The sequence below is a fragment of the Nilaparvata lugens genome, chromosome 1, assembly GCF_014356525.2.
Source record: "Nilaparvata lugens isolate BPH chromosome 1, ASM1435652v1, whole genome shotgun sequence".
NCBI classification, from domain to species: domain Eukaryota; kingdom Metazoa; phylum Arthropoda; class Insecta; order Hemiptera; family Delphacidae; genus Nilaparvata; species Nilaparvata lugens.
The window spans coordinates 33,618,060-33,631,147 of record NC_052504.1 but is presented as its reverse complement, the minus strand read 5'-3'; the positions used below and the strand labels follow the sequence as shown (position 1 = coordinate 33,631,147).

At 33.3% G+C, this 13,088-nt stretch overlaps 1 protein-coding gene across 1 annotated transcript in view; it reads right to left on the bottom strand.

Annotated features, from left to right (window-relative positions):
• The window catches only part of LOC111047281 (dynein heavy chain, cytoplasmic), a 163,206-nt gene that overhangs the window by 106,436 nt on the left and 43,682 nt on the right, over positions 1-13,088 (bottom strand). The window contains exons 22-31 of the mRNA XM_039423746.1: positions 11,472-11,618; positions 9,472-9,694; positions 7,819-8,075; positions 6,868-7,077; positions 5,382-5,528; positions 4,393-4,565; positions 3,293-3,460; positions 2,713-2,878; positions 2,041-2,226; positions 1,256-1,462 (exon numbers count right to left, since the gene is read on the bottom strand). Coding sequence (XP_039279680.1) covers positions 1,256-1,462; positions 2,041-2,226; positions 2,713-2,878; positions 3,293-3,460; positions 4,393-4,565; positions 5,382-5,528; positions 6,868-7,077; positions 7,819-8,075; positions 9,472-9,694; positions 11,472-11,618 — 1,884 coding nt within the window. The remainder of the gene's footprint in view (positions 1-1,255; positions 1,463-2,040; positions 2,227-2,712; positions 2,879-3,292; positions 3,461-4,392; positions 4,566-5,381; positions 5,529-6,867; positions 7,078-7,818; positions 8,076-9,471; positions 9,695-11,471; positions 11,619-13,088) is intronic.

Genomic DNA, 13,088 nt, shown 5'->3' with positions numbered 1-13,088 from the left:
GTTTATTAAAAAAAAAGATCAGTTGTGACTGATTTCAAAGTAAGTCTTCATCGCCTTAGGAAAATAATAAGTCAGGAAGTTATGAAGATTGAATGACATTTGTACAGAATCATCAAAATAGAAATATTGAACTCAGAGAGAGGCATCCAAAACTCCAATTATATTGCTACTACAAAACAGTAAGTTTTTTGAATCTGGATAGTTTTTGTGATACTGAAAATTTCTACAGAAAATCAAATAAATTTATTATTGGATTTAAATAAATTGATGAGTTGATTATTTAATTGATGTAATATTTTTAATAGAGAATAATTTCTTATACTGATGGATAAAAAAGCTTTCTACTGGTGATATTTTTCAAGGTTTTTAGATTTGTATATACACTATACAATACTTTCAAGCTATCAAAATGAAAAAGTTTTTTTCACTAAATTGTTTTTCTGATCATTACTTTTTCAGATATGAGCGCATAAAATTTGAATTTTTGGGAAAGATCAATTCAAATTCGGTGATAGATAAATTCTCGAAATTCTAAGGTTAAATTCGTCATGGTATTGTTGATTGAATAAAACAAAACTTTCCCAGAAATATCAATTTTTGAGAAATTTATTCAATTGACTAAAAATGACCAAAAATAACTTTTAGTTGAGTTACTTTTGGCAAATTGAATAACTTTCTCAAAAATTGATATTTTCAGAAAATTTTTATTTTATTCAATCAATTTATTTGAAGAATTCAACCTCAAAATGTCATGAATTTGAGCAATTTTGATATCAACCATAAATTATGTTGCAACTAAAAATAGAGAAAAAGGTTGAAATTATACAGTGGAATCTCGGTATAGTACAGAACATTGACAGAAAATATAAGAAACTCAATTTTCTTACCGAATTTGAAATGATCTGTCCCAAAAATTTAAAGTTCAGGCGCTCATATCTCAAAAAGTAATGATCCGAAAAAATGATTTCCTGAGAAAACATTTTTGATTTAATATCTTGATAGTACATAATCGGAAAACTTTAATGAATATCACCAGTAAATAGTTTCTTTTAGCATTTTGCTTTTTTTCAGCCTTAAATGAGATAAGAAGTTGAATAACCGTACCAAGTGTTCGAGCTTCTAATATTTCAATATCTTTTTAATATCTTGATAGTACATAATCGGAAAACTTTAATGAATATCACCAGTAAATAGTTTTTTTTAGCATTTTGCTTTTTTTCAGCCTTAAATGAGATAAGAAGTTGAATAACCGTACCAAGTGTTCGAGCTTCTTTCTTCTGAGCGGTGGCTGCTCCTGCAACACGGAGTCGGCTAGCACGGTGAGTGTGTTCTCGACCTGCGACAGCACACGCTCCAGTGGCGCCATCTTGCTTTCTCCATCGGCAGTCGAGCCCATCTGGTGCAGAGCCGCCTCCACGTCTTCGCTCCACAAGATCTGCGCTGCAAGCACTACTATTTGCGCCTGCAATCACAACACCAAAATTGAAAAAATGCTCGCCTAAGACACGAAATATTCAAGGATAAGAAATTGATAATATTTATCAATATTTTTTGTACTACCCGAGTAAACAACTGATTGAAATAAACTGAAATGGAATGATTGCGTTTAGAATTCAAATTCAACTGACTAATCATATTTAAATGTTCTTAACAGAAAAAAATAAAAATTTTAATAGAATATCTAAGGGTCCAGTATAAAAAAACCAGAGTCCCTGTACTATTGAGTTCAACAAGTTTTCTTCAAACTAGTCCTCACTAACTTGGAATTATCTGTTGATTATTTCATAGCTTTAATGAATAATTTTATTAAAATCCTCTGAAATTTACTGGCTAGGCTGGCCTTCATAATGACAAGCATGGACAACAAAATCAAAACGCTGCTCAAATTCGATCAATATTTTAATCCAGAAAATCAAATACTTAATATTGAAGAACTCTACCTGAATTTTTACCGGATGTTTATCATAGAATACTACAGGTATAATATATATTTCCAAATCGTGTCAATAAAAAGCTAGACTTCTAACAGTGTTTTCGTACCTGATACTTGTCACACCAGGCCATGTAGGCGGATGGATCTATGGAGCCTTCCTTGAACTGCTTGATGTCTTGCACGGCTTGAGCCAGATACGAGGCCAAAGTCACGCGCATCTCTCGTTCAACGAGTGTCAGCCATTCGTTGATTTTCGGATGATCAGTGGTTGACACTGGTGTACAGAATTTCACCTAAAAACAATATCCGTTTCATAAAATGTGAGTAATGTGAAACGATCTAAAAAATACACATAATATACGAGTACATAAAATGTATTACACTGTATTATTATGAAACGATTTCGATATTAACGAGAATGTACAAACAAAATTAAGGTTTGAGGATCCTATGTTACAATTTACCTGAGAAAACAACTGCTTCCCTAGTTCAGTATAGGCTATACTTTTCCACGTCGCAATATCCAAACTGTAAATTTACAAGTAGTGTGCTAAATTTTAAACTGAATTGTAGAAGCAATACAGGACTATGGTTTTAGTTCACACTATAAAATTCCGTCAAACTGGAAAATTATTCTAGTGAAGAAGGTTAATGTCCAGAAACCTCAATTATGATTGTGTATCAATAGGAAAAAAATTGATACAGATGATCAAAATTTAAAATAGTTCAATATTGAAAATGTTTATTAAGGCAAATACTTGCTTGGAAACCTTACTTACTTCTTCTCCTTCTCTTGACGCGATTCCAGTTATCACGGTGTTGTCTTCATTGAGTAGAATGGCAGCCACACCAGCAAACATTTTCTTGAAGTGCTTCTGCAGACGAGCAACGTTTTTGCTGTTACCGATTATTTCTAGGAGATCTTCATCACCCACAAAGTAGAATCTACAAGGATACAAACATATAATTGATTATCAGACAATTTTGAACCTTCATGTATAAAATTTTAGTAAATGGGCGTACATTAAATAGCAGTTTGGAGTGGTTTGCTTATAAGTTAAGTGTGGATTACTATTTATTATAAATAGATTATATAGAATTTATAAACAGATTATTCAAGTCAAAATATTTTATTTTGCTGATTATCACATTATATCTCAATTTCTCAATAAAAATCAAATTATTTTCATAGAGCATCTCACCTCTATCTTCTGAAAATATGGAGCAACAATTTATTCTGAAGGCAAATTATTCATTATAAAACTTTCAAATAGTGATTATTGCAAGCTATAATAAAAAATTATTATCAATATTATTACTACTAGTTTGTTACGGTACAAATATGCAAAACAAGCATACCTCGGGAATGAGGTCCTCTCTCTTTCCAAATACTCTCCGAGAGCTTTCTGAATTTTCCCCAGAAGATCAGCAAGTCTCTCCAAGGATCTTTGAACTCCTTGAATGTTGAGAACATCCATTACCATCGGAGATTTGGAGACTTTCTTCATCAAACCAAGGAAGTCGGAGCTGCAAAAAGCATATCATAATGAGAGATGACTAGTTCTTGTTGTTAAAAGGAAATTATTTATGAAATGCACAAAGTAAAATGGACACAAAAGTACTTTTAAAAACATTGCTTAAGAAAAATTATGCGAGACAATACGAATAATTTAAAATTCTTAGGCCCGGTTGCATAACAGCCGGTTAAATTTAACCGTGATTAATTTCACGAGAACCAATCAGAGAAGGCGTTTTTGAAAAGACGGCTTCTCTAATTGGTTCTCGTGGAATTAATCACGTTTACAATTTAACCGGCTGTTGTGCAACCGGCTCTTGAGAAAATGGACTAAATTATAGAGAAGTGGAATCATAAACTTATATTTTTAGAAACTTTTCATCTATCAAAATTTGGGAAAGAAAGTTTTGGGTTCAACCTGTTGTCTTCTCCCAATATCATTGTATATTAATATTATGTTATGATTTGTGACTGTTAATAAATAAATAATTTCCCGAAAGAATCTATGAATACTACATCCGAGTCGCGGAGTAAGGCTATTGCAGAGTTGAGTCAAGAGAGGCTATCTGCCTTCGATAATCATTAATTTAATACAAAACAGTAATAGTAACACGAAAAATAGTAGCATTTATTCATTCTACTCGTATACAAGCTAGATTATAAAACATAAAACGTTTGTTCTTCACACCATCGATAATATTGAAACCTTCACTTGAGAACTATCATGGGGTATTGAAACTACCCATGAAATTGACCATGGTTTAAAAACAACAATATTAAAACTGAAATGAAATAACCACGGTACTGGATTACAAGTTTCCAAAACTCAGATTTGTCAATTTTATGGATGTATCTTCAATAATGATAATAGATATTGTTATTCATTGTTCAAGTTTAACATGTTGCATTACTGAAAACAATTGAAAATCAGAAGATATTTTACCTGATGTTTTGGAAACGTGAAGTTTCAACAGGCAACAGAGTCTTGATATCAACGCTGCCTGAAAATATTCCTTCGAGATAGACCCAGCGCCTCTGCACGTCAATCCACACATCGAATAGGGCATTTATCCGGTTCAGCTTTTCCTCCCATGTCAGAGCTTCTTCTTCAAATACCTGTGTAGGACAATGTCAACATTCAATTGTTAGAAATGTACAATAATTATTGATAATTTAAAATGAAGAAAAATATAGGCGAGCAATGATTATGAAAAATAATAAATCATTTATTGATGAAAAAGGTACAATAATTTTGAATAAGTTATAAAAACTTAATTATAAATAATTGTCATTCAATTCAAGTAAATTCAACTATGACAAACTAAACATTGGAGAGCACAACGAATCGATGAAGTAAAGTAGACCAGGATCATAAAATGAAGAAAGCTTCAAATGTAAGTTTTTCTGTCTTCACCACATACGTTTGACTGTGGAATCGCCAAATTGTGAACTACTGTTAATCGTTAAAGGTTCATAAAAATTGAGAATATAGTTCAGGAGTTGATGAATTAAAATATTCGAATATTTTTTTATTACTGATGATACTCACATAAACTTTTTTATTATTTATGGAATGTTAGGCCTAAGATTTATGTATAATAGTATAATATTAATATAATAATTATTGTAGAAAAATTACTAGTACCCTGTTAATATTTTTATATAAACACAACTAGTTCCGAGCACTTATGCCATTTTCAAGTGTCGAAATAACATTGAAGTAGCCCTACGAAAATACTTTATTAGATTAATGTAATAGAATATTATGATACTTGTATACAATCAAGTAAATAGTTATTCAATCGAATATGATGTTGGACATGGAATGTTGGAATTTAAATGTAAAGACACAAAATACAGATATGTAGTTTCATTCAGGCTACAGATACGTGTGATTAAAGAAAAATTGAAATGAATGAATGTTTTATTGACCTTGTAGTAAGGAGACAGTTTCATGGCGGCCACCGAGTTGATGTGCTCTTTCACTTTGTTGAACAGGTCGTCCCATCCTCTGATCAGTCGGCACTTGTTCTGGTAATTGATCAAATCCAATTCGTAGCTCTGCCAAGATTCTCGAACCTACAACAATCCAGCAGTTTCAGCATCAAAAATTATAATACTGATTTTTCAATATTACAAAATGTATTGCTAGGTCTTATAATTCTCATTGGGATAATATAAAAATGAAAAACTATTAGTGCATCTAATTAAAACGACCACATCAATAGAATTTGTTTGAAATTCATTCAAACTCCAAAAGAATATAAATCAAAATGAAGTGTGGATAGGCTACAATAAGAACTATCAAATCTATTGGTTTATAATCACAAATATTGCTAAAGAGGATCATACAGAAATAACAAAGAATATAATATTAATAATAAAATAGCAAATGAAAATAGAATGTGATAATAAAATGTCAAATATTAATAATACAACGCATACATGAGAATAACAAACTAGTAGTTCTGCGAACAGTAGACCTCGCTCATGAATAGCCTACAACTTTCAAACTAATGAGAAGGGCCATTAAGAAAGTACAGTATATTGTGAAGATTTATCCATGTAATCTATAGTTTCCTCCATTGAAAGACATTGTTTCCAGGGACACCGGACTTATATATTGTCCCCATATTTACAATATTACAACTTTTCTTACAATCAATTATAAGAAATCGGTCAACTGATAGAATAATGGAATATGCAGTAGGCAATTTAGACGATGAATCGTCTCACAGACGATAGTGAGACGGAAAATGATGGATTTGTTGGTGACAATGACAGGAGGTTGCTAATAATGTTTTTCATGAAAAGTGGATTCAATGTTATGGCGGCTTGTTATGCCTATGCAGAATGTTTATGCTCACAAGTCGGTTTCCGATCTCATACTAAAACAAAAACAAGAGCTAACTAACTAAGCGTTATGTTTCCGGCCGGTTCGGTAGGTCTAGAAACTATTCATCTATGAAACAGGGAAATATCGTGTTGAAAAGGGAAGAAATAGTGCAATCAAGTGAGAAGTTTTCTTTAGTTAAAAAATACAGTATGATTTGGAGCGGCTCAGACGTTTCAAGGTTTACCGCTGACAACTCTTGTCCTCTATCGATAGCATTCCAACGATACCATTCATTCAATACAGCACATTTTAGAGCGGCACAATTTATTTTCAATTTATATTAAAACCGGAGGTCTTATCAAAAATCGTTACACATACGTTTCTGCGCCTTGTTTCGAAGAACATGTATACCAAATTTTATCCAAATCGGACAATAACTGCGACTGTAACTGCGGTACAAACAAACAAAAGCCGATCGAGTCGAAACTAAGACCTCAGCTTCGCTTCGGTCAATTATTTGAATATTCCATCATAAACACAACCGATAGAATATAATTAACATAATTATTGAGAAAGATTTACCTGACGCAAGAATTCTTCAAGGGCCATCTCTCCTTGAGCAGTTAGAATGATCTCTTTGACAACGGGCTCGTTGGCCAGTAGATCGACATCCCAGACTTGTCCGAGGGAGAGGTCTGACAGCACCCAGTTCACTCTCAGCCGACGCATCAACTGTTTCCAGTGACGCTCCTTCAACGCATCTGACTTCAACTCTACTATCATCATGTTCACCTGTAATGCAATTCAGCAATTAGAAGATAATAACAAAAATTTACATAAATTATACCAAAAGAACTAGACGCTACCTTTTACCTGAATTGTCTGTTATTGAGTACTGAATACGATTAATTAATCGTTGAAGGGAAATCCTATAAATGATACATGTTCAAGCAAAACGGTTTATACATAATATTTCCATACAGTTAATAGCTGATACAATAGATGGACAGGGAACTCATTGATTGAACTATTGCTATACTGAATTAAAATTAATCAGAGATATAAGTTTATCATTATTTACACTATGAACAGAGATAATGTGGAATTTCTCCATATTAAGGTGAAATAAAAACGATATCAACAATATCGTTTTATGTTACCATTATCATTATTGTTTGAAAAATAATATATAAAACATTCCCATACAGTGAATAAGTCAATAAAAGCAATCTAGTTATCAACGAGAGGAGAAAACATCATTTAACAGAATAAAATACATTTCACAGCTAGTGATTCAAGTAGCGTGATACCGACAGGCAATAGACATTTTTAATTGTTCCAATATTAGTAAGCCAGTAAAAGTACTATTGCCTCTTAACAATATTTCTAAAGCTTCAAGAACTTTCATTTTCAAAGTTCAGATTGCCATGAAGATCGCCAACCTCAATTATTAGAAGGTTGCAACCAATGTACATGAAGAAATTCTAATATCGAGGTGACCAAATATTTCAACAGTTATTATAGTTTACTTACCTTAGTGTATCCTTGAAGCAGCCGTTTGACGTAGTCATAAGACGAGTACTGACGGAGCCTGGCAGGCAGCTCCTTAAGCTGAGAGGTGAGCGTGTTGAGTTGCTGTCTCAGCTTTCTCGGCTGGATGGACAACCACGGCTTTTCACGCAGCTCATCAATTTGGTTCCAAATACGGCTGAGCTCCGACCACACACCTCGCAAGTCTTGCAGTTCTTCAAAGACAACAGCCATACGGTCTTCACTAGTTACCACACCACCTGAAAACATGGGAAGAGTTTTCAAGTGACACAAAAACGAGTTCATCTTCATATAGGGCCAAGTGAATTCGCTGGTCAAGCAATAAAATGATTCATGCTACAAATAAAAAGTTCTAAAAATAATTTCTTGACAAATAGTTTAATTTTGGTTCATAGGAATTTCAAAACATAGTGCAGTATAGTTTTTCAAGATAGAATAACTTTGAAAAAATTAAAATAATAGAGAGAGATTCACGTTTTAAAGCAAATGGAGATGACAGAAAACCGTACTTGTAAAGTTATTTTTATCTCCGCTTTTTAATGGGATTGTACTTTAGAACAGCTAGCTATATATATTAATTTAAATAGCACAGCCATCTTCAGTCATCAGTCAACTCGATCAACCGATATTTGATAATAATTGAAAAGACTTGAAATATTGCCAAAAAATCCACTTTATTAATAAAGTCTCTTCAATTATGGAGAAGTTCCACAACATCAAAATTCATGCTACAAAACTTATTTTTTTATAATAATCATTGATTCTCTCTCAAATATATTATATTTAACATGAAAGTATTAATTTCCATGATGAAATTATAAATTTTCAAAACATAAATAGAATATTCTAGCAATTCATTAGATTTCTATATGACCTACAAAAATCGCGGTGCGAATTTCAGAAGCATTCATACAACAATGCAAAACCTCAAATGAATAGTTTCACCTCAAATTTCTTGTTAGTGAAATTGTTGTCACTAACAAGTTTTTTGATCTGTGGTAACCTCTACGAGTGTAGCTCAGCTATGTGGTCACACATACCACTGGCAAAATGCAATCGAGCTGAATGGCTCCCAAGAGGAAGTGCTGGGTGAGAGGTCTCTATTGCCCACTCTATTTTGGGGTAATCTATAGGTTGTACCAAAAAGAACGCACTATTTGAATTGATGATTAAATCATAATTTACTTATAATTTTACAATATTTTCCATCACAATGTAAAATGCATTTCCTGCTATTAATTGTGGAACACAATATCAGACAAAAATGCCCTCCACAGAGGCATTTCACAGGCATAAACAGTAAGGTACAGATATATGCATGAAGCGTAGCATCAGCTGATAAAAAGTGAAATGCGCGTGTTCGTGGCGCTCAAGTCTGAACGCAGCTAAAGTGTAACACTCCATGTCGATTGATAGAACTGATGTCAAACAGGCAGTAACAGTGCTACAAAACCTAACATAACATCAATAATAAGTGTTATGTTATTATTCCATGCGATATTGCGTGTAATTCAAATGTTGCGTTCTTTTCGGCACACCTATATTCCAATTTCTATTGGAAGTCATATCTAAATCAAATTATTCATTACAAATTACTGTTCTCCTGGATTATGTGATGGAGGCGATTGGTGTTACCTGGGTCCTGGAGTTCGAGCGCTTCCTTGGCTTTGGCGACATTGTCACGCTCCTCCTTGAGTCGCGCGAACTTGCTCTCGAACAGCTGCAGCTGCTGCAACGCCTCGTCTGGGCGCAGCCGCCCCTCCACCGGCTTGCTGTGCTCCCAGTCCACAAGAAAATCGTGGGTGCGCGACTCCACAGCCTTGTCCTCCGCCACTATCTTCTGCTGCAGACTTTGCACCTTCAAACCAAATCATTACTCTCTTTACCTTTTATCACTCATCAGTTTATGAGAAATTAATAGAATTTGTTCACCTGTTTTTCGCCCACTCATTTGGAAAGTGCTATAGTAAATTCTGACAGATCAAAGTGAACCTCAATATAATACAAATGTATGGGTAGAACGAACAATGAAGTTATTCAGATTGTAAGTTCTCTCTCGTATAAAGCTTTAGAATTATGGTGTTTACAATTTTAAACTTTAAAAACATGCTTGAATAATTCCAAGATAGGCTCCTGGAGTAATTTTTGTTACTGATTATGTCCATGTGAGTCTAAAGGTGCAACAGAACGAGTGGTTCGCGGTGTAGATTTCGGTGTTGATCTATGTTAATCAGCTGTTAATGAGCATTTGAAAGTCATCGTGCTGAACATAAATCAAGACTCGACTATACTGTTCAATCCCTTGCTTTTCAATGTGTTTGTGTAATATGAAAGTCGGAACTACATATCGATCTGACCGGTTTGTTCGTACCCTTAGACTGGTCAGCAATAGATTAGATGACTAAAATGATTCATCGATTATATATTTTTGGTGATGGTGATGATAATAAGTTCTACATGTTTAATTTTCTATACAGAGATATAGACCTGTCGAATCCCAGCCATATCGTACTTCAAAAAAGGCATAAACGATAACATATCTCAATAAAAATATAATACGTTAGAGCATTGAAAAGTATTAAAATGAATATACTAGAACAAGGGACTCCGTTCATGGAGGTTGGAGGTTCACTGATTAATAATCTATTCCTCTAACTTAGATGTTTTGATCATCAAGGGCATGTTTCATAACAATGTAGAACTGTATCTTTCATAAAAAAAATTTCACTCAATTACAAAACTTTCAAAATTTCATGAACTGTCTACTTTTTCAAGCGTTATTCTGATATAAATAGTGAATTTTATTTATATACAAGCACAATTAATCATATACAAGGTGAGAGGAAAACATGCTATGACATAACAGTCCCTCTCCCGAATTGTGAGGAAATCGCTGTAATACAATAACGGGCAGCATTCTCTAAAGATTTAATTGTGTATAATGCGAGTAGCACTACTTTGAAAGTTTAAAATACTGCTTCCTCCATCAACTATTTATAGATACTTGAAGTAATATCATAGTCAATTTAGTAAATGAGATTGTTCTGGTTGGATTATAAATAATCCCAAAAGTGGACTGTATAAAATTTTAGGGGGTTTGAATATTCAAATGGAATCAAGTTTACTTATGAACAATAATGAACAAAAGAGAGGACTTACCATATTTTTTGCCAGTACCTATAATATTGTATGCTAATTTGTGTATTGGGATATAGGAATATGGAAAGAATGTTCAATACATACAAATTAATAAAAATGATTGGTTATGAACACAACCATTGAACAAGCTACCTGATTCGATTACGGTACCACTTTGAGAGAAAATTACAAAACTTCTGACAAACAGCAAATAATAAAACTAATGTGAGCTTCAACAATCTGCTCCAAACTCCAAAGTTATATGAATTAAGAAAATTAAAAGGAACGCACAACGATCTTTCCTCAACATTCGAATTCATTCCTACAACGACGACAAGCAACAAGCAAAAACTTCTTTGAAACACTTTCGATGTCGAACTGCGCAGACTCCTTTAAGCTTACGCTATAACTAGACAGAGGCGTCAGTATCGCTTTTGCCACGAACTGAGCGACATTCAAAAATTACGACAATCCAGAGATTGAATATTTACACTTACCTGTGTCTGAATAGAGGAATCCTTTCTCTTGATAATCTCATTGAAAGCGCTCCATTCTCCCTCAATGTTGTCGACATGCAGCCAGCTGCTTGGAAATTGGAAACGTTGACGCTCCAAAATTCTCTGACCTTCCCTATACATTTCAACCTGAAAATTGGGAAATAATGAAAAATCATAAGAACAAAAATGTAATCATAAGCTAAAAGTAAAGCTAGAATTTCATTTGTGTCCTTGAAAACGTAGCAAATATTGAGTATTTGAGATTAAGAAATTAATTATTGTATTAATAATTAATCAATTATTCTGGATATTTTCCCTCAGAAGTTTCAATAAAGTTATTCGAATTATAAAATATCTAGAAAGATGAGTAATTTTTCAAGTACATAATCTATCTACAAGCTATCTATTGCTATCTCATAAGCTATCTATAGGTATCTCATAAGCCAATGGTCGCCAACTTATGAGCCTGTGAGCTAGAATAGCATTTATAAAACTTCTAGTGAGCTACCAAGGAATATTAGACTGAAGAAAATATCTTTTATTGCCTATAAAGATGCATTTATAGTGTTGAAATCTACTTATCTCAAAGCAAAAAGTATAACAAAAGTAGAAATGTATATTCCAATGAGAGCAGTGGAACTTTTTGGACATCAAGTATTCTCTTGATGTTTGGAGTGTATGTTGTAGCTGCCATTCTGATGCAGTTGTCCAAATGTTCATCAGTTCCTACATCGATTTTTTATGAATTTCATACTTGAAAAAGATGCTTCACACAAATAGGTAGAGCTGAACATAGCTTTCAACCTCAATTCAACTTGAATAATAGTTGGATATTATTCTTTGGGGACTTGAGGCCAAATATTTCCAGTTGTAGAAAGTGATCTGAGAGACAGATCATTTTGAAAATCCACAAATTGAATTTCAACTGAAGCCTGATCTCCACCAAAATGTTGTACATCACAAGCTCCAAAATCTTCTGCATAGATCTCTACAAAAGAGAGTAGATGAATTGTATCATATTTGATATGCTTTTAAAATCTTGAAATCGTTGATCAAACTGTTGTCTCAAGTCTGAAAGAATTGTAACAAATTCTTGGTTATTGCTGCGGTGCTTTGGAGGATTTTTCTCATCATTGATGTTCTTTAGAGTGGAAAAGTTTTTATATTCAAACTGGACGATATTCTTTTGCACGAGCATTTCTGTGAGCTACCAAAAACTACCCCACGAGTTACCGGTAGCTCGCGATCGACAGTTTGGCGTCCACTGTCATAAGCTATCTTTAGCTATCTCATAAGCTATCTGATAAGTTATCTATATTAGCTTCACAATATAGCTAATCCTTTATACATTATAAAATTAAAAGCTAGTTTGTACAGCTATTTTAGCTAATTGTATATTCTAGCTACCTGATCGAGAATAATATAATACATGGATCATTGTGAGTTCTTAGTGAACATCAACTAAGAAGAACTTACTCTGGTATCTAAATAATCTATCTAGAGCTTAAATTTCCATCATTGCTGCATTGTTTTATCTTCTCCAAACTAAATGATGATCAGAACAACATACCATATTTACATACTAATCACAATACTAACTAATAACTTCAAATGAGG